The sequence below is a fragment of the Pleurodeles waltl genome, chromosome 7 (genome assembly GCF_031143425.1).
Source record: "Pleurodeles waltl isolate 20211129_DDA chromosome 7, aPleWal1.hap1.20221129, whole genome shotgun sequence".
Taxonomy (NCBI): Eukaryota; Metazoa; Chordata; class Amphibia; order Caudata; family Salamandridae; genus Pleurodeles; species Pleurodeles waltl.
The window spans coordinates 1,049,510,138-1,049,536,004 of NC_090446.1; the positions used below are offsets into that span (position 1 = coordinate 1,049,510,138).

Sequence of the window (25,867 nt, forward strand, 5' to 3'; positions counted from 1 at the left end):
CTCTGCATCTCAAAAAAAGAAGGGTTTTCAGATCCTCGAATTCTGAAAATTCCAGGTTATTTTTCCCCAACAAGAGATTACCTCTGTGGTGAGTCTTTTTTTCTACACCGTCATCTAGGAGAGCAGTTTCATCTAGACTTTTGTTTGGGCTACCTTCTCATCCAGTTAATTTGGCATCTCTGCATCTTCCATAATCTCCAGCCTGCACCTTCTCCTTCCAAGCCTGTTGATCCAAAACCACACAGAAGTGGTCAATCTCTCTCCAGAACACAATCCTGTAGAAAATAATATTGTCACAGGTGTTCACGGAGGTGCTGAAGGAGATATGTGGTTCGCATGGAGCCATCAAAGACATTGACATGCCCCTTCCTGGTCTTCTTATTCCACTGACCATTCTTCTGTGAGGGATTATGCTCCAACACTGGCTGACTCTTCTGCTGTGTGAGTCTTTCCTGTGGACCACATAAATACACCCTGCTTTGAGCAGGTAGATCTCTTCCATCTCTCCCTCGCTGCTGCCACCAGTTCCTGTTGGATTTTTGCCCGGTATTTTTTTTCTTGTTTTTCCTCCCGTAGCCGCTGCGGCCCGCCCCCCTCCCTCCTCGAGTCCTTTCCTTCCCGCCTTGGAACCCTGCTGGGCCGCTCCCGCCCCCCCTCCTCCCAGCTGACACACCCTCCCGCCTCCCCGAAAGGCTAGCCTGTCTGCGCCAAGACCACGCCTAGCACCAGACCCCCTGGCCAATATGCCCCCCGCACTACCTTTCACCATTACACTGCCGACGAACTCCATGCCTTAAACCCAGGTCGTTCCTCCATCTGCTGCCAGTCCGCACCAACGCGCACCAGAGGACCCTTCTCTTGCAATGCCTGCAACTTCACCTGCAAGCCAACCCCCGAACACCCTACCAAAACCACAGACTGCCACCTAAGATGCATCCTGCTGAACACCTGCTCCGTCCACAGACATGCAACTGAACTCTGGGACTTACTGACCACTCACTCACCGGACATCGCATTCCTCACCGAAACATGGATGAACCCTGCCTTGGAACCAGACATAGCAATATCTATACCAGATAATTACAAAATCACCAGAAGAGACCGCAACAACAAACCAGGAGGAGGAATCGCCATAGTACATAAAAACACCATAAGACTCTCCACCAACTCCGACATCATCAAGTCCGCCGAGCACCTCCACTTCACAATCTACGCAACCGCCAACACCACACTCAGAGGAACACTGGTCTACAGACCCCCCGGCCCGAGACCACAGTTCTGCGACGACATCGCCGACACCATCAGCTCCCAAGCCCTCGCCTCAACGGACTACATCCTCCTAGGTGACCTGAACTTCCACCTGGAAAATAACAACGATACCAACACCACCAACCTAATCAACAACCTCGCCAATCTCGGCCTCAAGCAACTTGTCACTTCACTGACCCACTCCACAGGCCACACACTCGATCCCATCTTCTCAACCAGCAACCACGTCGCCTTCAGCCACACCACCGAACTCTACTGGACAGACCACCGATGCATCTATTTCTCCTACCAGAAACCAGTCACTCACCACCACCGCACACAACCGCCCGACGCAACTGGAGCAAAATATCCACAGACCAACTGATCTCCACCCTCGCCCAGACACCCCCGCCCCCTGACCTCGGACCCTAACACTGCTGCCACCAACCTGCACTACTGGATAGAAGACTGCGCCAACACCCTCGCACCACTCAAAAAACACCCGCACAGAATCAAGGCCAGCTGGTTCACCCCAGATTTACAGGAAGCTAAACGACGATGCTGCCGAATAGAAAAAAGCTGTCGCCGTGACCCTACCACCTCCAGTCGCATAGTCTTCAAGGAGGCCCTACGCAGAAATCACCAATTGATACGCACTGCCAAAAGGACCCACCTCAAAAACCACATCGACACCAACGCTCACAACAGCAAAGTTCTCTTCGGCATTATCAAAGAGCTATCCACCCCCAGGGCCTGCTCCAACGAACCCCCGCCATCACAGGAGCTCTGCAACTCACTCGCATCCCACTTCCGTCGAAAGATAGAAGAAATCCACAACAGCTTCAACTCCCAGTCCCATCAGCTAACTACAAACACCCTCAAACCCTATGCTCCAAGCAACACCCACCTCCTCCACACCTGGACCCCGGTCAGCACAGAAGACACTGCGAACACCATGGCCACCATCCACTCCGGATCACCATCTGACCCCTGCCCATACCACATCTTCAACAAAGCTAACATCATCATTGCCCCCCATCTCTGCCACACCATCAACAGTTCCTTCGAATCAGCCACCTTCCCAGAGAGATGGAAGCACGCAGAAATCAACTCCTTGCTAAAGAAACCTAAGGCAGACCCTGATGACCCCAAGAACTACCGACCTATCTCCCTCCTCCCCTTCAAGCCAAGGTCATCGAAAAAATCGTGAACGATCAACTGTCCGGTTCCTGGAAGACAACAACGCACTCAACACCTCCAAATCCGGATTCTGCAAAAACCACAGCACCGAGACTGCACTCATTGCTGCCACAGACGACATCAGGACCATGCTTGACAAAGGAGAAACAGCAGCACTAAACCTCCTGGACCTCTCCGCAGCTTTCGACACGGTATGCCTTCACACTCTCCTCACACGCCTCCACAACGCTGGAATCCGCGACAAAGCCCTGGACTGGATCTCGTCATTTCTCACAGACAGGACCCAAAGAGTCTGCCTCCAGCCGTTCCTATTAGAAGCCTCCAATATCACCTGTGGCGTCCCTCAAGGATCTTCACTCAGCCCCACACTTTTCAACGTGTACATGGCCCCCCTCGACAACATCGCACGAACACACCACATCAACATAGTCTCCTACGCTGACGACACTCAGCTCATTATCTCCCTCACGAAAGATCTCACTACTGCAAAGGACAACCTCCACAACGGACTCCACGCCATCGCCAGCTGGATGGAATCAAGCCACCTCAGGTTAAACACAGACAAGACTGAACTACTCATCTTCCGCACCAGCCCCTCAGCTTGGAATGACTCCTGGTGGCCCACCTCCCTAGGATCCGCACCCTCACCCACCACTCACGCACGCAACTCGGGTTTCATCTTGGATTCCACACTCAGCATGACTCAGCAGATCAATGCCATCTCCTCTTCCTGCTACAACACCCTCCGCCTGCTCTGCAGAATCTTCAAATGGATTCCCATCAAAACCAGGAAAACCGTCACCCACGCCTTGGTCAGTAGCCGATTGGATTACGGAAGCGCCCTATATGCAGGAATAACAAAAAACTAAAAACAAAACTGCCAAGAATCCAGAACGCATCCGCCCGCCTCATTCTGGACATCCCACGCTGCGACCACATCTCACCCACCTCAGAGACCTACACTGGCTACCAGTATCAAAGAGGAGCACCTTCAAAATCCTCATCCACGCACACAAGGCCCTCCACAACACAGGTCCCGCCTACCTCAACGACACTCACCTTTCACACCCCCACCCGCAACTTTCGCTCCGCCAACCACGCCCTCGCCTACGTTCCTCGCGTCCGCCGCACGACGTCCGGAGGAAGATCATTCTCTCACCTTGCCGCAAAGACCTGGAACTCCCTACCACTCCACCTCCACCTGACCCGAGACCTTCTATCTTTCAGGAAACACCTCAAGACTTGGCTTTTCGACCAGTAACTCCCCTCCCCCCCAGCGCCTTGAGACCCTACCAGGTGAGTAGTGCGCTTTATAAATCCCTGATTGATTGATTGATTGATATAAGAAGTCTGTCCATGGTGCAGCCAAATTAAACATCCATATCCTGACTCTGATTACCTGCATGTCAGTAATTTTTTAGACTAAACACCAAAGGATGTCATCCAGACCTTTATTGCCACAAGCTCCTGGCCTCTTAGAACATGCAATGCAAATATTTCCAGCCTCTCCATCTATAACGTTCACCCCATCTCCATTCCTTAAGAAATGGAAACAAGCACCAAACCAGAACCTGTTTTTTTCTTTTAAAAAAAAAAAAAAAAATCACAAGCATTTGCACATTCCTCTGCTGTCCCTCCTTACAAGGAAAGTTGACCACCAGCATGAATACTGTTGGTGGCACAGGGCTTTTGGAGTGGAATAGCAGTTCTCTAAGGGACACTTTGCTGAGATTTGTATACAAACTCCCAAGAGAAAACAGGTGAGACTTCCAGGAGGCCATTCAAGGAGGGATTCCAGTGTCAAACCAAAAAATTGCTGCATCGGACTTGAAAGACCTTTCTGATCAGGTATTGCCATATCATCGGTCTAAGATGTAGTTCTTGGATAAGACTTGTGGGTCTGAAGCCAGAAGTCCAGCAGAGTAAGTCTCCAAAGACTCCAGACCAAACAGAAGGCCGCTGACAGACTCATCCTTGACCTCCCTTATTGCACCCACATCACTCCCCACCTCAGGCAGCTGCATTGGCTCTTGGTCCAGAAGCATTGCCAGTTCAAGCTCCTCACATGCATTCAAGGGACTGCACAACACCTGCCCAACTACCGCAACCACGACCTCAACTTCCATCAACCCTCCAAGCACCTTTGCATCTCTCTCACTTGCCCATGCGCCCTCCCAACCATCCCATGGGTCCTCAGGAAACTTCTCAAGACCTGGCTGTTCGAGGAGTAGCAGCACCTTCCCCTCCTCCCCCAACCTTCTCCCCTCACCCCAGCACCTTGAGACCCTCACGGGTGAGTAGTGCGCTTTACAAATCCCTGATTGATTAATTGATACACAGAAGCAGAGCCGACCAATTCTTTTCCCACTTTGCAGGAAAGTCCTGGATTGAGACACCCCACCCTGCATCCCCACATCATGACTTCCACATCACTGATGGAATTTCTAAAGAAGTTGACTCTTTGACTAGTACACTAATCTCACCATCGTCCTCAGCCAGACTTGAATAACACCCTCCTAACACCTGGCTACCCTCACGGGTGATAAGCTGCCCTCTAGAAATCCACTAATAGAACATAACAAGAGCAGGTCCAAGCTGGAATCAGTTAATAGGTCATGCATTTTCTTAGAAGGGTTCTCAGTGGAATTTGTATGGAAATGGAGGGAGTTCAGATAATAATGAGGTCGGCATAGTAGCAGAAAGACGTTTTGTTGGCGGGGGATACATGAAAAGCTGAAGAAAGGAAAGTTGTTAGGGCAAAAGGAGTATGGATAAAACATTTGGAAGGGGAAGCAAGACTAGGATAGGTTAATGTGCTAGATGGTTACAGAAAATCACAGAAACACTGTGTCAAGAAGGAGTTTTAGTTGAGGGGTGAAACTCTTCCTGGAGAGGCTGAGACTAAGTATTGTGAATCTTCATTTTTTGAGACATGTTGCTCTGTTTACCGATGCTGGGGCCTTGACTATAGGTGAGTTGTCTCAGTTGTGGGCAATTGGAGTAAATCTAGTCATAAGAGTAATGCACTGAAACAGTAGTAATAGCTCTTTGAGAGCAACCCACCTTAGAAGTTTAGTGAGTTTATTTATAGTTTTTTTTTTTTTCTTTTTTTCTTCAAATCAAAAGATCCTACAGTGGTACGGCTAAGAGGCCCACCTTGATGTAGGAGATGAGGACATTCTAGTGAAAGCTTTAGCATTCAGATACTTAAGCACTACGCTTGGAAAGCGTAACCAGATGTGAAATGTAGCTCGTATGATAGCATTTTGGATCCAGAAAGCCTTTAGCAGTAGGCCTCTCATTTTCACCCATATACTTAGGTGAGAAAACAGATCAATGCAATGCCTAGTACAAGGAGGGACTCATAACTGCCTAAAAGACATTCAGAAGTGAATTTGGCTGGCTTTGGATGAATGCCCCAACAAAATGTGTTCCAAAAGTTTGCAAATTGCACGTTTTGTCATATGTAATATAAGCCCCACCTGCAAATGGTAGCAGTTGTATAACTGTGCTGTGAACCATCACTCCATTGTCAGAAACAGAACATTTATAATAAATATTAGTTCCTGTAAACTCCTTCTTTGTAGTCCTCTTCGGGCATAATACTGGATTGGACCTGTGCTTACAACATCATCAGGCGCCTTTTGACGTTGAGGCTCAAGTTGCGTGCAATCAGGAAACATTTACCATTAATTTTTAAAAGAGTAGAAGAGACAGTGGAGTGTGCTGTGAATGTACACTGAGTGCAGAATTCCCTGCACTAATACATTACAGGAACGACCTTGGGTTCCATTTGGGGAGGCCTGGGCCTGCCTGGTGAAAACATGAGGAGTATAGGAAACCCCCCCCCCCTCATCCCCCCCAGACAGAGTTGTATATTGCTGCATTCCTGTAACCTGGGTGGAACAAGCACTGGATAAGGGGGAGCTAAGCTCTCCTTGTGCATTTCAAAGGGTTCTTTGATTCAGTGACAGATGACAAGGAAGGGGCCTGGACACATCTCAGGAAGTGGGAGATGGGGCTGATAAGAGAATCATAAAGGCTATGGCTGAGGGCCCAGGGTTAAGCTTTGATGCACACATCACTGTGGCTCAATTCTAGGTATGAACTCTAGTCACTCCCATAAATCTTGTTGTGGGTTAATCAGCTTCAGAGTCCTGCCTGCTGTGGCAGACATCCTTTCAGGAGGAAGGATGAAAGGGAGAAATGTCAATTTCAAAGAAGCAGAACCCCAACTTGAAGCTTCAAAGATCCAGACCCTAAATCACATTTGGTGTCTGGAAAAGATCTATAAGTAGGGGAGTTTGAGACCCACAACTTTTACATTTGCCAAGCAGCCCGCTGGGCTGCATGAGAAGGGGAAGCTCTGCATGATTTCTGCCTGTGACCAGAACTATGGACACAGCTTGCTATTCTCCCTGCTAGGTGAGAGGACATCACCCAGGAAAATAAAACCACCTGCCCTCGAGTCAGGAGCACCAGTACCTGCCTGCTCGCCAAGACCAGTGTGCCTGTGAGGGAGAGGAGTGTGTTGGAAGGAACATTATCTAGAGGGGAACCCAGATGTTGGGACTCCTGAGTGAGCTTTGAGGAGCAGGACTGCACCGATCTGGCTGTCGCCTGTGTGCAGTGTTTAGTTTGGTGACCCCGTATGCCAGGAGGGGCCACTCTGCACCAAAGACAAGTGCTGCATCCATCGGGCTGTTGTCAGTGTGCAGCTTTGTGAAAGTTGACAACCCCCTATGCCAGGAGGGTCTGTCATATACCAAAGAACAGTGCTGTATCGTTCCAGCATAGCCCGTGTGTGAAACCGTTGCCACAACATTGTATGCAAGGATGGGCCGCAGGAGAGGCACACAGAGGCCATTGTAACCTGACCGTGAGGTTTTTTTAAGTGACCCCTTATGTTAGAAGGGGCTGCACAAAGCGCTGAGGCTTGGAGGTCCAAATCATTGCTCCTGACCCGAAAGTACTTCTACAACCAAGACGTGGGGAGTTTCATGTCCAAGGAGATGCTGTCAGGGCCCCGCCCGGGCATGGAGACTACACCCATCTCTGAGTATAGAGAGATACAACTTACTGCGTGTACCTGGACCTTAACAACTCTGTTAGGGCAGTGGTAAGCGCACATCAGGAGAGAGCGGAGCTGCATGTGTGAACCCTTGAAGCCATACTTTGCCAATCCGGGCCAGGACCGCACTGCACCACTGCCAGGTTGCGTACCGCCGGAGCGGGTAAGCTGAGAAATGGGCCTATAAGGCTCATAGGGATAGACTGCTTGGGTGCTTGCCAACCCTACTTGACTCTTAGTGACTACACCTTATTGACTGAGTCCAAGAGGAGTGATACCCCACAGGGCCTAGCAGTTCATGCTCTTGTGATGTCACCATATGTAAATGGGAAATAACTACACGTTAAATGGGCATCAGTTAGCCGGGGGAGGAGCATGACAACTACTGGAGGGCCTATGTCACAGAGGGGACTAAGTTATTGATTTTTGAATGTTATGTATCTTTTGCATATGTAGAATTAGGATTAATATACTCCTTTTTAAACAAAAAGAAGTATTTAGCTATATATTGATTTATTGCATGCGCTGCTTGCTCATTGAGTTATGAGTCGTGTACACGGATCTGCATCTACACTTCCATCCAAGGGAGCCTTGACTGCTCGTGTCACACTATTACCTTTGAGTCAGGTGCAGAAGGGGTGCTTGACCCAGTTGAGTGGGATCCATAGTAGGGTGCGTCCGGGACATCAGGAGTAAAAGGCCTCAACCACCTGGGTTGGGCCCAGTAACACTTGCGTGCCCCATGGCCCCCTGAAATACGTTCTGACAGTCTCTCCTAGGGTGAGTTCTTCCCCCTCAACCTTCTGCTTTCCCCCTTTTCCTAAAAGCTGTTGGAGATCCTCCAAAATGTTTCCTCTAGAACTCCTGCTCAAGAATGCAAGGATACATTTGTTAAGCCTATTTTAAAGTTGTCTCTAACATAAATGGCTCCAGCCTTGACTCTTACAGTACTGACTCCCATAACTTGAGCACTGCTTCCCATCAAGATGTCATTTTTATTGCCAGAGGAGTTATCGTCAACTTTCAGTGGCATGTGTCTCGGCTTCAGCCTCCACATCCTTCTTGACACCAGTAAAGCCATTCCAGTGCTGATGACTAATTTTATTTTGTCCAAAGCCAAAAAGGTGAACTTCATAGTGTTTAAATGAGTCATGGTTTCCTGAAATCCCCAGGATCTCTAGACAGAAGCCTCTTCAAAGAGTACAGAATCTGATTGGTTCAAATTCTGATACTCTGTTCTGGGTGAACAAGAGGATGACTGTTGCCTCCTCTTCATACTAATTCCAGCATGTTAGATGACCTTAAATACGCTTGTGGCTTAATTACATCTCTCAACAGAGCTTCCTTAGTAAGCAGGCCCCATCACAGCTTACTATTTGGATGTGATTTAAAGAGCTGCAAATATCCTGTCCATTGTATTTGGACAGACATTGGTCAGTCCTGTTAAGAGATTTTAGTGCTCAAAGGCTTCTGTACCATCTTTGCTATTCAGTGAGGTCATGCTTTCTTTTATTAAGGAGGCCTGACAAAAGCTCTAAACAGTCTTTGTTTTTCCCAGTGCTGCTGCTTTGAAATGTAAGACTGCTCCATTGGCCATGTTTAAAAAAAAAAAAAAAAAAGAAATTGGTATTCCCGCTCATTACACCTTAAGAGTCTGGTGATTCTCTTTTAGTCAGCAAAAGTTCAGAAAAACTCTTGTCCTATAGGCCCAGGAAGGGCAGGATTTCAAATAATGTAGTGTAGTGCCTCTGTCACCATTGTGCTCTGCTTGCTGGCTAGATGCACCTAGGCATAGTAAAAAATGACAGTAATCGCAGTATCTGTGCAGCTTTGCCTTGATGTAACTGACATAGCAGATCTTTATTTGGGTTATGGGGTTGTGAGATGCCACTGTGCGGATGAGATCTACTGGGTTTTCTGGCAACTTTGAGACTCAGCTGCTGACCAAAGACTTTTCTGAAGAAAAAGCTTACAACTCTGAAGTGTTTTAAGCGGAGCATGGCTAGCAAAAGAGTTCTGGGGTTGGCTTCTCTGGTCTGGAAATTTCTTTTTATTAAAGTAAAATGCATGTAAGATTCCTAGGAGTGGCCATATATGCAGCATGCTTCAAGAACTTGACCAGTAGTTCTGTTTATTATTCTGGTTTAAAAACAATATCTCTAGTCCTTGTGTGTATAGTTCTAATCTTTGTGTAGAGGATATTTCAAAACGTTGTAGCACAATTGTAACTTCAATATTATATCCATAATCACTTGAGTACAAGTTTAGAATTGAAACCACTCATAATTGTTTTTTTGTACCCCATGTAGGCCCACAAGATGGCTTGGCCTTTCCTAGAACCAGTAGATCCAGTTGATGCACCAGATTATTATGGTGTTATTAAAGAACCAATGGGTAAGAATTGTGTTCAAGTTTGTCAACCATATGTGTATGTTTTCCTAAATATTTCTACAATATTAGAAAACATTACAATGTATAGTTTGTTTTGTAACATTACTTTAGTCCTTTGCTGAAGCCATCTTGTATCAGTACCATTTTTCAGCAAGATTTTTGCATGAATCTTTTCTGGATTCACATGCTGGGCATTATTCTGCCATTTAGTGGTTGGGTCCAGAGTTGTTTGTGTCTTAGTAGTCCTTCCTGTCTTTTTTTTGGGTGTTGTTGGTCCCACCTCGTTCATCCATTTCTGACATCATGTGCCCTCCCTGGAAATTTCCATGAATGCTTGCGATCTTCAGATTCTTTTTTTCCACTGTTGAGTCTGGCAGCATCACTGAAGGCTCTTCAACCATTGAATCAAAGGAAGAATTGAGAGTTAAGGCAAGAAAAGATCGTACTTGGAGAGAAGCACACCAATTCACATCGGCGAATGCTCGGGAAGAGGGGGAGGGCCTTGCTCTGGGTGAGTTGGAAAACACTCAATTTTGTTTCTGCCCAAGGTGCCACCACAAATTCGCACAAAAGGATAGCCACATAAGGTCACAAAAGCGACGACTGCAACTCCTGTGCTGTAAAATCGAAGACTCTAAAGGTGAGAGAAAAGCAGAGGAATGCACATCACACTATGCAGGTCCAGGGGAGACCCCTGAGAGACCTGGGGTTGTCAAGTGAGGAGGAGAGTATCGCTGAGGTGGCCAAAGGAAAGGGGTTGGAGTTCGAGATGAGGGTCATTCATGTAGCAAAACATCGGAAGCCAAAAGAAAAAAGCCTGGAAGAAGCATGCAGGGACGAGTCTCGTTCATCAGACTCAAAATCAGGCAAAGCTGCTTTGAAGATTTCGCTGACAAAGAGCAAGCACAGGTTGAAAGATCCCCTATGGTCCCATGTCATGGATACTGCCGGCGGCATGACTTCTGAAAAGGCCACAAGGTCGCTTGGAGAGCTGGGAGAAATTAAGCCGTAGAGTGAAGATTGATGTTGAAAAGAAAGTTGACCTCCACACCCCTATTCGAAGCTGAAGCTCAGTCAGCAGAAATTGAACGTAAGAAAAGGCACCTCGAGCCTGAAATTGCACCAGTTCTTCAGAAGAAGAATGAGTTTGACAGTTCTTTGAAAAAGTATAGAATTATGCAGAAAGCCTCGACGGAATCGAGGCTGAAATGGCAGCAGTTCTTCAGAAGAGGAATGAGTTTGACACTTCTTTGAAAAGGTATAGAATTCTGCAGAAAGCCTTGACGAAACAGGCAGAGGAGGAGAAAGACATCGACGATCTCAAGCCACCTACAACACCTGAACCTCTAGAAGAGGAAGAGCAAGACATAATCTTCGAGGACGATACCTAGAATTAAAGGGGATGTTCCAGGACAGACAAGGGTCCAAGTACTTCGAAACTCAGTGGCAGGATCTGGAAGCAAACTCCCCAGAGGAAAGAATAGATGCTTATCCCTCGAGACCTTCACCCCCAGGTGACGTCAGGATGTATAACCAACTCCTAAAAAGAGCAGCAGATAAATACAACATGGAGGAGGAGAAAGTGCAGTCTTGCTCTTTATTGGAGACCTTGCTTCCATCATAAAGCAAAATGAAATTAATACTTCCCATGTTGCCAAATATACTGGATCAAGCAAGAGAGGCCTTTAAGGAACCAGCAACATGCCAGTCCTAAACGCCAAGGGCCGATGAGAAATATAAGCACTCCTCAAAGGATCTACCTTAAATCAGAGACACAGTGCCGGCTGACTCTGATTGCTTGTGACAATAGATCTAAAAGTTGCATATCTCCATATCCCAGTGAGCAACAAGCACATAAAATACTTGCGCTTTGTGGTAAATTGAGAACATTTTCAGTTCAAGGTGCTTGAATTCGAAATCAAATCAGCACCAAGAGTGTTTGCAAAGTGTTTGGCAGCAGTGACAGCACACTTAAGAAGACATGGAATATGTGTTTATCCCTATTTAGATGACTGGTTATTGAAAGCAGATTCACAGCACAGATGCAGCAACACAGACATAGTGATGTCAGCCTTTCACAATCTGGGGTTTTCTCTAAGCAGAGAGAAATCGTCATGCACACCAGAACAAGAAAAGTTGTTTCTTGGAGCGAGAATCAATTAAATGGAGGGGATAGTATACCCTGACAAGAAAATAATACAGTCCTTACTACAAAAGGTTCACCTGTACCAGAAAGGACACCCTCTGGCAGTGAGGAATACGGGTAAGATGCTAAGGAAAATGGCATCTTGCATCACCCTCTCATAGCATGTAGACTACATATGAGACGAGTGCAGGAATGGCTTCAAAATCAATGGTCACAAACCACAGGGAGTTGGGAAGATCTAGGGGTTGTAACACAGAAAGTGCAGGAACAGATGAAATGGTGAAACAAAACAAATATTGCGTTTGGACGAACATTCTCAGACCCAGCTTCCACAATAACCATTTCAACAGCCGCCTTGAATATAGGTTACGGAGCTTATAAGGGAAGATGCAAGATCAGAGGACTTTGGAGAGACTACGAAGCAGTCCAACATGTCAGTGTGTTAGAACTAAAGACAATGTTCCTAGCCTTAAGAGCCTTTCAGAAGCAGCTGTGGGGAAAATCATGGTTATTTCAAACAGAAAACACAAAAACAATGTTCTGCCTCATCACACAGGGAATTAAATCACTGGTAATATCAAGGCTAGCACAAAACATCTGGAGTCGGGCCATTCAGAAACAAATAAGCATAACTATAATACATCTGCCAATTAAGGACAATGTTCAAGAAAACATACTGAGCAGACAACCATCCAAATCACACTGGGAACTCAAACCAACAGTATTCAAACAGATTTTCAACCAGTGGGGAACACCAAACATAGATCTGTTTGCAACACCAGAGAACGCAAAATGCCAATTCTTGTCATCCGGGCACCCACACCCCCAGTCTCTGGGGAATGCTTTGTCGATAGACTGGTCAGGGAAATTTGCTTACGCTTTCCCCCCAATTCCACTATTACACAAGGCAACCAACAAGTGTAAACAGTCTCCAGTGACCCTAATTCAAATAGCACCACAGTGGGCAAAACAGACCTCGTTTGCATACCTTATAGGACTGACACAAGACAATGAGCGGAAATCACCAACAATTCAAGATGTACTCTCAATGCAGGGAGGAAAAGTTCTCCATCCTGAACCATAGATGCTGAGACTAACAGCTTGGCTCCTGAGGACATAGAATGTAGACACTTAAATCTACCAGAATGGTGGTTCACAGAGAAGCAAGAAGACCAACAACAAGATTATGTTAATCGGCTAAGTGGAAAATATATTAAATTTGGTGACACACATTCCTTATTACAATACAATGCAAAGGATACAACATTCTTGCGTTACCTTACGCAATCGTTCGACAGCAAACTCAGTTATGCTGCCGTAATGATACACTTGGGTGCTTTAGTGGCCTCTACAAGAGGCTATATAGAGAGGGGTTTTCTTCAACACACTAGTAATGAAAAGATTTCTTAAGGGAGCAAAAAAGTTAGAACGCCTAAGGAAAGTGCCAGCACCAAATTGGAATTTAAATATAGTGTTAACACAACTAACGAGGAAGCCTTTTGACTCTCCCCACAACGCATCTTTAAAAATGGTTACTTTCAAAACAGCCTTATTAGTAGCAATGACGTCGCTACATAGAGTAAGTGAGATACATTGACTCACAATACATATATGCAAATACATAAAGACTGAATAGTCATGAGGACAGACCTGTATTTGTTGCCAAATGTCGTATCCTTTTTCCTCATCAATCAATAAATCCAGATACCAAGTTCCTTTCCAGATGCAAAAACTTCAGCAAAAAGAGCACTCTCCACATTAGATGCCAGAAGGGCAGTAATGCATTATATTGCAAAAAGTGAATCAGTCTGGAAAGAAAAGCAACTCTTTGTGTCTTTTGCATACACCAACAAAGGAACACCATTTACAAATAGTACCATTGATAGGTGGATTAAAAAAATTATTCAAATGTGTCATGAAGCTGCAGGAGTTAATCTCAAGGCAAAACTTTGGACACACTCAACTCGCAAAAAAGGAACAACAATAGCATTTCACGCAAAAATATTATTCTCATACTTAGTAAGTGACCAGGGAAGCCATTTTGAATACAAGTGCTGGACACTGGTCATTACGAGTTCCCCAGCTACTGAAGATAGGGATGTTTGGTATCGAACATCTCATATTGGTGAACCCACAAAGATGCCAGTGTTGGATTTATCAATACCGGTGCACTAGTGTGTTAACTGACTGTTCCTGACCAGTTCAGCCACCTTAGCCACATTTCTGACCCCCTGGGGTGAGATCCAACGTTCAGAGACAAAAGCCTGCTCTCGGTGGGGCTGTTGACTTTCTCCAAGCAGGATGGATATTCCAGGACGGGAAGCTTCAAAGACCTAGCCACCTTTGTAATGCGACCCAGGTCTCTCCAGATGGTGGAGATTACCACCCAACCCTTCCTTCTGAACTTGGCAACCTACTCCTGAGAGCCTTGTACTGCAGACCTTGAGTAAGGGTATTCAAAACTCTTTTGCTGCCTCACCACCAGATAGGGAAGCAAAATTGTCTGCCCTTGACTCGGGAGGCTGCATGGTAGCGATGGACATGCAGGAGGCATATTTCCTCATCCTCGTCCTGCAGGCCGACAGGCGCTTCAAGCAGTTCATGGTGAGCCAGAAGCATTTCTAGTTTGCTGTGCTCCATTTTGACCTTACCATTGCCCCTCGTGTTTACAAAAGTGATGGCAGTGGTTGTCTGTCACTAGTATCTGATAGAGACTTCTAGTTGAAGATTCCTTACCTTAGAATTTTCCCCCAGGCTTCAGACTGGATCTGGAGATTTTTTCTTCGAGCAGTACCCTTGCACATCGGTAGATGGCATTGGTCGACTAAGCGGGCGTCGTTAGCGTCGTAGTCGCCTTGATGATGTTGGGAGTAGTACATAGACGCTGCCTCACCGCAGTGACATCAGTTATTTTCTTTCCGTGCCACACGCTGATCCGGAGAGAGCTACCCTGGTCTCTTTTTGACCGATTTCGACCCTTTTGTTGAGTTTTTTGGTGAGTTTTTAGTGTGTCGAGGATATCCCGAAGTCAAGTTTCAAACCGTGCGAGGACTGTCATCACATGATGTCTGTGACGGATCCGTGTCGGGTCTGTTTGTAGTGCTTGGAGCGCGAAGATGACCCAAAGTTGTACTCTGAGTGCCTGGCACTCGACTCTGCGTAGGTCCCAGTCTAGCTCGAGGGGAAGGTCTCGAGGACACTCATGGAGCCACCATCATTCTTCTTCTTCTTCAAAGTCTTGGGACAGGGTCAGAAGAAGAAGTCGAAGAGATCCTGTCACCCTTCAACTTCACACCGTCGCTCGACTGATGCGACATGGGAGGAGCATAGATGCTAGAGGCCTTTGTCTTCAGAGCCTGCTTCTGGATCCGCTCCACGCTTCCCCGAGTTTCCAGGAGCCGGAGCGATCCCTGCCCAATTGAAATCATTTTATGAGGCCATGTGCCTCATTTTTGGGCAGGCGATCCCGATACGGCACCTTCAGGCCCAAGGGGTTCATTTGGGGGGGGTGGGGTGGGATGGGAGGCTGTGGGTTCTGCTCCAGCCACCAGGGTCTACTCTGGATCTGCTTTCGGATCCACACCGGTGCCATTCGTACCTTCCCCGGCGCCGGTTCGATTGCCGACGCTCCCAACGTCGGTGGTGCCCACCATCGATGTCAACCCAATCCTCATCCCTGACGACTCGGAACGGCATTGGCCGACGCCACCGTCTTAAATGGGGCCCATTCACCCAGGTCAGATTGTGACCCTTTTTCTTCTGTGTTCGAATTCCGGGAAGGATTGGAGGGGTCCCTGGACCCTTATGAATTCCAGGATGACCCTAATTTGGACTGGGAACATGAGTTGGGCGAGGCCAGTGGCTGGACACTTCTCCAGACGCTGGCATGCTGTCTCCTCCTACCATGGTTACGGCAGAGGGAGCAACTTATTCTATGGTGGTCAGTAGGGCGCGGCAAAGGTCCTTTGCCTATAGCTGCCTACTGTTCAGGTCAGGTCAAATCTCCTGACGGAGGTGCTTTAGCCAGGTGCAGAAGAAGAAGTCGAAGAGATCCTGTCACCCTTCAACTTCACACCGTCGCTCGACTGATGCGACATGGGAGGAGCATAGATGCTAGAGGCCTTTGTCTTCAGAGCCTGCTTCTGGATCCGCTCCACGCTTCCCCGAGTTTCCAGGAGCCGGAGCGATCCCTGCCCAATTGAAATCATTTTATGAGGCCATGTGCCTCATTTTTGGGCAGGCGATCCCGATACGGCACCTTCAGGCCCAAGGGGTTCATTTGGGGGGGGTGGGGTGGGATGGGAGGCTGTGGGTTCTGCTCCAGCCACCAGGGTCTACTCTGGATCTGCTTTCGGATCCACACCGGTGCCATTCGTACCTTCCCCGGCGCCGGTTCGATTGCCGACGCTCCCAACGTCGGTGGTGCCCACCATCGATGTCAACCCAATCCTCATCCCTGACGACTCGGAACGGCATTGGCCGACGCCACCGTCTTAAATGGGGCCCATTCACCCAGGTCAGATTGTGACCCTTTTTCTTCTGTGTTCGAATTCCGGGAAGGATTGGAGGGGTCCCTGGACCCTTATGAATTCCAGGATGACCCTAATTTGGACTGGGAACATGAGTTGGGCGAGGCCAGTGGTTGGACACTTCTCCAGACGCTGGCATGCTGTCTCCTCCTACCATGGTTACGGCAGAGGGAGCAACTTATTCTATGGTGGTCAGTAGGGCGCGGCAAAGGTCCTTTGCCTATAGCTGCCTACTGTTCAGGTCAGGTCAAATCTCCTGACGGAGGTGCTTTAGCCAGGTGCTTCCACATCTGAGCCCTTCCTGCCTTTCAGTGAAGCCCTTACCAATGTCCTATTAGGTACTTGGTCCAGACCCAACACAGGGGCTTCTGTGAAGAGGACTATCGCACGCTGCCATCGGTCCGCCCTGAACGACCCTAAATTCCTGTCCCAACACCCCACACCTGTGAGACTTGTCTTCCCGGCTTCCTCTTCCTCAGGCGCATTCCCTTCCACACCCCCGGATAGGGAATCACAAAGGCTGGAATGATTTGGTAAGGTGTTTTCTTTCTCCAGTCTTGCGGTGCAGTCCACGAACATTGCATGCCTTTTGGGTCGCTATACCCACTCTCTGTGGGATACGGTCGCACGGGTTCTGCTGCAGATACCGGAGAAGGCCAGTGCTATTGACTCTGAAGCTCTAATGGGAGAGATGCGATATAGGACACGGCCGGCACTGTAGGAAGATCAGTTGCGATGACGGTGGCCATGAAGCACCACGCCTGGTGGCGTACATCTGTTTTTTTGGGGGGATGTCCAACAGACTCTTATAGACCTGCCCCTTGTTGGCTCACGTCTCTTTGGAGACAAGGCGGACTCCGCTTTGGAGAAATTCAAGGACTCCCAGGCTACAGCTCAGTCCCTCGGCCTTTCCACTGCCCATCTCCCCCAACAGTCTGCCTTTCGCCCCTTTTGTAGCCAAGGAAGGGGCTCTCTGTCGCGTCCCCATCCCACCATCCATGCCACCCATGCTGTTCAGCCGTTGCTTGGCCGGGGACGCAACATCCCACGTGGGCGTGGGACAGAGAACCTGAGGTCTGCCCAGTCCACCCCTGCTCTCGCTGCAGCCTCCAAACCCTCCTAATCCATCCCCTTACTCCGATTAAGTTGGTGGCAAGATTCGCCATCACCTGCCCCACTGGGAATCCATCACTACGGATAGGTGCGTTTTGCAGAATGTTCGAAGGCGCTACTCCGTCCCCTTCGAGTCTGCCCCACCAGCCATGCGTCCATCAGTCAGCCATTTTCCAGAGAATCATTTGGCACTTCTCCCCCAGGAAGTTGCAGCTCTCTTGGCCAAGGGAGCCATAGAGAAGGTCCCTGCGCCAGAATTAGGTCATGGTGGTTATTCCTGCTACTTTCTGGTGCCCAAAAAGGACAATGGCTTATGTTCTATCCGGGACCTCAATTACTTCCTTAAGAAGGAGAAATTCAAAATGCTCACCCTGGCTCAGGTCCTGTCTGCCACCCAGGAGACTGGATGATAGCGTTGGACTTGCAGGCCGCTTATGTCCACATTCCCATCTTGCCTGCCCACAGACATTACCTACGATTCATGGTAGGTCACGAGCACTTTCAATTTACCGTGCTCCGCTTCGGCTTCACCAGCACTTCTCAGGTGTTCACCAAAGTGATGGCGGTGGTTGCAGCTCATCTGCTCAGGTTGGGGATTTCAGTCTTCCCCTACGTTGACAACTGGCTGTTGAATGCGGACTCACCCCAGAAAGTCGTCTCCCACCTTCAGACTACGGAGCACCTCCTGCACACGCTGGGGTACACTGTAGACATGCCGAACTCACACCTAATTCCCTCTCAGACGCCCCCTTTCATCAGAGCTGTAATGGACACTGCAGTTTTGGGCTTAATCTCCCAAAAAGCGAGTCCAAGATATTCAGGCTATGATTCCGATCTTTCAGCCTCTGTCTTGGGTTTCGGTGAGACTGACTCTGAGGCTGCTGGGCCTCATGGCCTCATGCATCCTGCTAGTGACACATGCCAGGTGGCATATGCGGGCTCTGCAGTGGGACTTGAAGTTCCAGTGGGCGCAGCATAAGGGAAATCTGTCTGACATGGTCCAGATCTCGGAGGGAACTGCGAAAGACCTGCAGTGGGGTCTTTCTAAATCCACGTTGGGTCCACGGCAGATCACTCTCCCTTCCCCAGCCAGATCTATCCATAGTCACAGATGCATCACTTCTGAGATGGGGCAGCCACTTGGGAGAGGCGGAGATCAGAGGCCTCTGTTCTTCAGCGGAGTCTGGGCTCCAAATCAATCTTCTGGAGCTCCAGGCGATCAGGCTTGCGTTGAAAGCATTTCTTCCCTCTCTCAAAGGGAAAGTAGTTCAAATGTTCACAGACAACACTACTGCCATATGGTACTGCAACAAACATGGCGGAATAGGGTCCTGGACATTTTGTCATGTGCCACTACGCCTCTAGACATGGCTGGAACATCTGGACATTACCCTGGTGGTTCAACATCTGGCGGGCTCTCTGAACGCCAGAGTAGACTAACTCAGCCGTCGATGCATAGCCGATCACGAATGGCATCTCCATCCGGAGATGGCGCATGGTCTCTTTCAGCAGTGGGGACAGCCGTGGTTAGATCTGTTTGCCTCCACAGAGAACGCACAATGTCAGCTGTTTTGTGCATTGGAGTTTGCAAGGTGACAGACACTTTTCGTCTCAAGTGGAACTCCAGCCTCCTTTACACCTTTCTGCCTATATCACTTCTCGAGAAGATCAAGAACGACCGGGCCCAAGTTATCTTATTGGCTCCGGACCGGGCACTGAGCATATGGTATCCCAAGCTATTGAGCATGGCCACGGATCCTCCACTAAGACTGCCTATTCAACAGGATCTTATATCGCAGCAGCATGGGACGGATCTCCGCCTTCATGTGTGGAGCTTGTGCGCCGGCAGTTGACTGCTTTTGACCTTCCACTCAAAGTCTGTGACGTTATCTTGGCAGCCAGGCATCCCTCCACCAAACGGTGTATGCCTTTCGGCATAAATTTATGGCATGGTGTACCAACAAATCTGTTTATCCCCTCTCTGCTTCTCTTTCTGAGGTTCTTTTGTTCATCCTTTTTTTTAGTCTAGCAGGGTATTTATCAGCTATTTCAGCCTTTCTTAGGTTACCTGATCAGCCCTCACTCTTTAAGTCTTGTATTGTCAATCAATTCCTTAAAGGTCACTGTAAGGAAATGCCTCCTTGTCATGGTTACCCCCTGACTGTTTGCCTTTGCTGATGCTTAGTTATGATTTGAAAGTGTGCTGGGACCCTACTAACCAGGCCCCAGCACCAGTGTTCTTTCCCTAAACTGTACCTTTGTCTCCACAATTGGCACAACCCTGGCACTCAGGTAGGTCCCTTGTAACTGGTACCCCTGGTACCAAGGGCCCTGATGCCAGGGAAGGTCTCTAAGGGCTGCAGCATGTCTTAACCCACCCTGGGGACCCCTCACTCAGCACATGCACACTGCTTCACAGCTTGTGTGTGCTGGTGGGGAGAAAATGACGAAGTCGACATGGCACTCCCCTCAGAGGGCCATGCCAACCTCACACTGCCTGTGGCATAGGCAAGTCACCCCTCTAGCAGGCCTTACAGCCCTAAGGCAGAGTGCACTATACCACAGGTGAGGGCATAGGTGAGCACTATGCCCCTACAGTGTCTAAGCAAAACGTTATACATTGTAAGTGCAGGGTAGCCATAAGAGTATATGGTCTGGGAGTCTGTCAAACACAAACTCCACAGCACCATAATGGCTAGACTGAAAACTGGGAAGTTTGGTATCAAACTTCTCAGCACAATAAATGCACACTGATGACTGTTCAATTTATTATAAAATACACCCAGAGGGCATCTTAGAGATGCCCCCTGAAAACATACTCGACTTCCAGTGTGGGCTGACTAGTTTTTGCCAGCCTGCCACACACCAGACATGTTGCTGGCCACATGGGGAGAGTGCCTTTGTCACTCCATGGCCAGGAACAAAGCCTGTACTGGGTGGAGGTGCTTCTCACCTCCCCCTGCAGGAACTAACACCTGGCTCACCCCTTTTGTTACAGCACCCCAGGGCATCCCAGCTAGTGGAGATGCCCACCCCTCCGGCCACTGCCCCTACTTTTGGCGGCAAGGCTGGAGGAGATAATGAGAAAAACAAGGAGGAGTCACCCCCCAGTCAGGACAGCCCCTAAGGTGTCCTGAGCTGAGGTGACTCTTACTTTTAGAAATCCTCCATCTTGTGGATGGAGGATTCCCCCAATAGGATTAGGGATGTGCCCCCTCCCCCCCCCACAGGGAGGAGGCACAAAGAAGGTGTAGCCACCCTCAAGGATAGTAGCCATTGGCTACTGCCCTCCCAGACCTATACACACCCCTAAATTCAGTATTTAGGGTCCCCTAGAACCTAGGAAACTAGATTCCTGCAACTTAAAGAAGAAGGACTGCTGACCTGAAGCCCTTCAGTAAAGACGGAGAGGACAACTGCTTTGGCCCCAGCCCTACCGGCCTGTCTCCCAACTTCAAAGAAAACTGAAACAGGGACGCATCCAACAGGGACCAGCGACCTCTGAAGCCTCAGAGGACTGCCCTGCACCCAAGAACCAAGAAACTCTGGTGAAAAGCGGCTCTGTTCAACCATCTGCAACTTTCTTGCAACAAAGCAACAACTTCAAGGACTTCACTTTTCCCGCCGGAAGCGTGAGACTTTCTACTCTGCACCCGACGCCCCCGGCTCGACCTGCGGAAAACCAACACTACAGGGAGGACTCCCCGGCAACTGCGAGCCCGTGAGTAGCCAGAGGTGAGCCCCCTGACTACCCCCCCCCCCCCACAGCGACGCCTGCAGAGGAAGCCCAGAGGCTCCCCCTGACCGCGACTGCCTGTAACAAGGGACCCGACGCCTGGAACCAACACTGCACCCGCAGCCCCCAGGACCGGAACTCCAGTGCAGGAGCGACCCTCTGCCTAGCCCTGGTGGTGGCTACCCCGAGAAGCCCCCCTGTGCCTGCCTGCATCGTTGAAGAGACCCCTGGGTCTCCCCATTGCTTTCAATACAAAACCCGATGCCTGTTTGCACTCTGCACCCGGCCGCCCTGTGCCGCTGAGGGTGTACTTTCTGTGCCTGCTTGTGCACAGCCCCCCCCCCCCCCCCCCCCCCCCCCCCCCCAGTGCCCTACGAAACCCCCCTGGTCTACCCTCCGAGGACGCAAGTACTTACCTGCTGGCAAACTGGAACCGGGGCACCCCAGTTCTCCAGTGAAGCCTATGGGTTTTGGGCACCTCTTGGACCTCTGCACCTGACCGGCCCGAGCTGCTGGTGTGGTAACTTTGGGGTTGCCTTGAACCCCCAATGGTGGGCTACCTTGGACCCAACTTTGAACCCTGTAAGTGTTTTACTTACCTGTGAACTTAACAATTACTTACCTCTCCCAGGAACTGTTGATTTCTGCACTATGTCCACTTTTAAAATAGCTTATTGCCATTTTTGTCAAAACTGTACATGCTATTGTTATTATTCAAAGTTCCTAGAATACCGGAGTGAAATACCTTTCATTTGAAGTATTACTTGTAAATCTTGAACCTGTGGTTCTTAAAATAAACTAAGAAAATATATTTTTCTATATAAACACCTATTGGCCTGGAGTAAGTCTTTGAGTGTGTGTTCCTAATTTATTGCATGTGTGTGTACAACAAATGCTTAACACTACCCTCTGATAAGCCCACTGCTCAACCACACTGCCACAAAATAGAGCATTAGAGTTATCTCTTTTTGCCACTATCTTACCTCTAAGGGGAACCCTTGGACTCTGTGCACACTATTTCGTACTTTGAAATAGTATATACAGAGCCAGCTTCCTACATTGGTGGATCAGCGGTGGGGTACAAGACTTTGCATTTGCTGGACTACTCAGCCAATACCTGATCACATGACTAAATTCCAAAAATTGTCAAACAGATTTTTGAAATTTGAGCTATTTTTCCAAATTTAAGTCCTGCTAGGGCCTTGTGTTAGTCCCTGTTAGCATTTCTTTTAGAGTTTAAAAGTGTTGTAAAAGTTTGGATTAAGTTTTAGAGATAGTTTTAGATTCTTAAAAAGCATCCTAACTTTTAGAGAAATAATGTCTAGTACAGATGAGATGATGGTAGTGCTCAACCTCACCCCTTACCTGCATCTTAGGATGTCAGAGTTAAGGACTCTCTGTAAAATTAAAAAGATAAAAACTGGATCAAACCCTACCAAAGTACAGCTACAGGAGCTTTTGGCAGAGTTTGCTAGAGACAACACCTCAGAAGACAACCTTACAGAAGGGGGAAGCTAGTGACCTGGAGGAGAATTTCCCCCCTCTTGTCCTAGTTAGGGAGACCAGGGTTTCTCAAACCCTGACTCCACAAGTGATAGTCAGAGATGCTGCTTCTCCCACAGGGGAGTCCAACAGCGATGGAAGCATTCAGGGCAGCCTCAATGAAGATGACCTCCTGCTAGCCAGGATGGCCAAAAGATTGGCTTTGGAGAAACAGCTCCTAGCCATAGAAAGGGAAAGACTAGAGATGGGCTAAGCTCCCATCAATGGTGGCAGCAGCTTAAATAGGGTCATACTGACATGCTGAAAATCCCCAAAGGGATTGCAACAAAATATGAAGATGGTGGTGATATCACCAAGTGGTTCACAGCTTTTGAGAGGGCCTGTGCAACCAGAAAAGTAAACAACTCTCACTGGGGTGCTCTCCTTTGGGAAATGTTCACTGGAAAGTGTAGGGATAGACTCCTCACACTCTCCGGAAAAGATGTAGAATGCTATGACCTCATGAAGGCTACCCTGATTGAGGGCTTTGGATTCTCAACTGAGGAGTACAGGATTAGGTTCAAGGGGGCTCAAAAATCCTCGAGCCAGACCTGGGTTGATTTTGTTGACTTCTCAGTCAAAACACTGGATGGTTGGATTGATGGCAGTGGTGTAAATAATTATGAAGGGCTGTATAATTTGTTTATAAAGGAACACCTTTTGAGTAATTGTTTCAATGATAAACTGCATCAGGATCTGGTGGACCTAGGTTCAATTTCTCCCCAAGAATTGGGAAAGAAGGCAGACCATTGGGTCAAGACTAGGGTGACCAAGACATTCACAGGGGGTGACCAAAAGAAAGGGGTCACAAAGACTTCCCAGGGGAAGAGTGTTGAGACATCCAAGGGAAAAAGTAAAGAGTCTTCTACAGGGCCCCAAAAACCTGCTCAGGAGGGAGGGTCCAAAGCCTCTTCACAATCCTCATTTGGGTACAAGGGTAAAAACTTTGATCCCAGAAAGGCCTGGTGTCGTAACTTTAATCAGCAGGGACACCAAACTGGAGACAAGGCTTGTCCCAAGAAAGGTTCCACTTCAACTACTACTCCAGTTAACACTGGAATAGCCAGTCTCCAGGTGGGATCAACAGTGTGCCCAGAGCAAATCAGGGTCCACACTGAAGCTACATTAGTCTCTGAGGGTGGGATGGACCTAGCCACACTAGCTGCCTCGCCTCCTAACATGACAAAATACAGGCAGCAGCTCTTTATTAATGGGACTAGTGTAGAAGCCCTGAGGGATACTGGTGCCAGTGTCACAATGGTGACAGACAAACTGGTTTCCCCAGGACAATACCTGGCTGGACAAACTTACCCAGTCACCAATGCTGACAATCAGACCAAAGTACATCCCATGGCTATGGTAACTTTAGAATGGGGAGGGGTCACTGGCCTGAAACAGGTGGTAGTCTCTTCTACCATACCAGTAGACTGTCTGCTTGGAAATGATCTGGAGTCCTCAGCATGGGCTGAGGTAGAACTCAAAACCCATGCAGCCATGCTGGGTATCCCTGAACTGGTGTGTGTCAAGACAAGGGCACAGTGCAAGGCTCAGGGTGAAAAAGAGGTGTTGGAGTCTGGAATAATAGCCCAACCCTCCAAGAGAAAAGGAAAGAAGACTGGGGAACCAGCTTCAGCAAAGAAAAAGAACCTCTCTTCTCAGGAAGAAGTTCTATCCCCTGAGGGAACTGAGCTTATAGAGTTGGAACCTTAACAGTTTGAGCTCTTAAGCCCAGGGAAACCCACAAGGGAACAACTGTGCAAGGGGCAAGAAACATGCCCCTCTCAAGGCCTTAGGCAGCAAGCTGCTGAGGAAACAAAAGGAAATGCCAGTGGAACCCACAGGGTCTATTGGGAAGATGGACTCCTTTACACTGAGGCCAGAGATCCAAAACTTGGTGCCACTAGGAGAGTGGTAGTGCCTCAGGAGTTTAGGGAGTTCATTCTGACCTTAGCCCATGACATTCTACTTGCTGGGCATTTGGGACAAACCAAGACTTGGGAGAGGTTAGTCAACCATTTCTATTGGCCCAACATGTCCCAGAAAGTAAATGAGGTTTGTGCCTCCTGTGCCATCTGTCAAGCCAGTGGTAAGACAGGTGGCCACCCAAAGGGCCCACTCATTCCATTAACAAAAGGGGTGAGCCTTTGAGACTCACCGCCAGGTGTTACATTTCCTGCAGGGGGAGGTGAGAAGCACCTCCACCCATTACAGGCTTTGTTCCTGGCCACAGAGTGACAAAGGCACTCTCCCCATGTGGCCAGCAACATGTCTGGTGTATGGCAGGCTGGCAAAAACTAGTCAGCCCACACTGGAAGTCGGGTATGTTTTCAGGGGGCATCTCTAAGATGCCCTCTGGGTGTATTTTACAATAAATTGTACACTGGCATCAGTGTGCATTTATTGTGCTGAGACGTTTCATACCAAACTTCCCAGTTTTCAGCGTAGCCATTATGGTCCTGTGGAGTTCGTGTTTGACAGACTCCCAGACCATATACTCTTATGGCTACCCTGCACTTACAATGTCTAAGGTTTTGCTTAGACTCTGTAGGGGCATAGTGCTCATGCACCTATGCCCTCACCTGTGGTATAGTGCACTCTGCCTTAGGGCTGTAAAGCCTGCTAGAGGGGTGACTTACCTATGCCACAGGCAGTGTGAGGTTGGCATGGCACTCTGAGGGAAGTGCCATGTCGACTTAGTCATTTTCTCCCCACCAGCACACACAAGCTGTGAAGCAGTGTGCATGTGCTGAGTGAGGGGTCCCCAGGATGGCATAAGACATGCTGCAGCCCTTAGAGACCTTCCCTGGCATCAGGGCCCTTGGTCCCAGGGGTACCAGTTACAAGGGAGTTACCTGAGTGCCAGGGTCATGCCAATTGTGGAGACAAAGGTA

General features: G+C 48.6%; 1 protein-coding gene across 6 annotated transcripts in view; it reads left to right on the plus strand.

The window, feature by feature from the left end:
- BPTF (bromodomain PHD finger transcription factor) overlaps positions 1 to 25,867 on the plus strand; it is a 1,198,927-nt gene that overhangs the window by 1,133,498 nt on the left and 39,562 nt on the right. For all 6 annotated transcript variants that reach the window (XM_069199907.1, XM_069199908.1, XM_069199910.1 and 3 more), the window contains one exon: positions 9,829 to 9,913. In XM_069199907.1, coding sequence (XP_069056008.1) covers positions 9,829 to 9,913 — 85 coding nt within the window. The remainder of the gene's footprint in view (positions 1 to 9,828; positions 9,914 to 25,867) is intronic.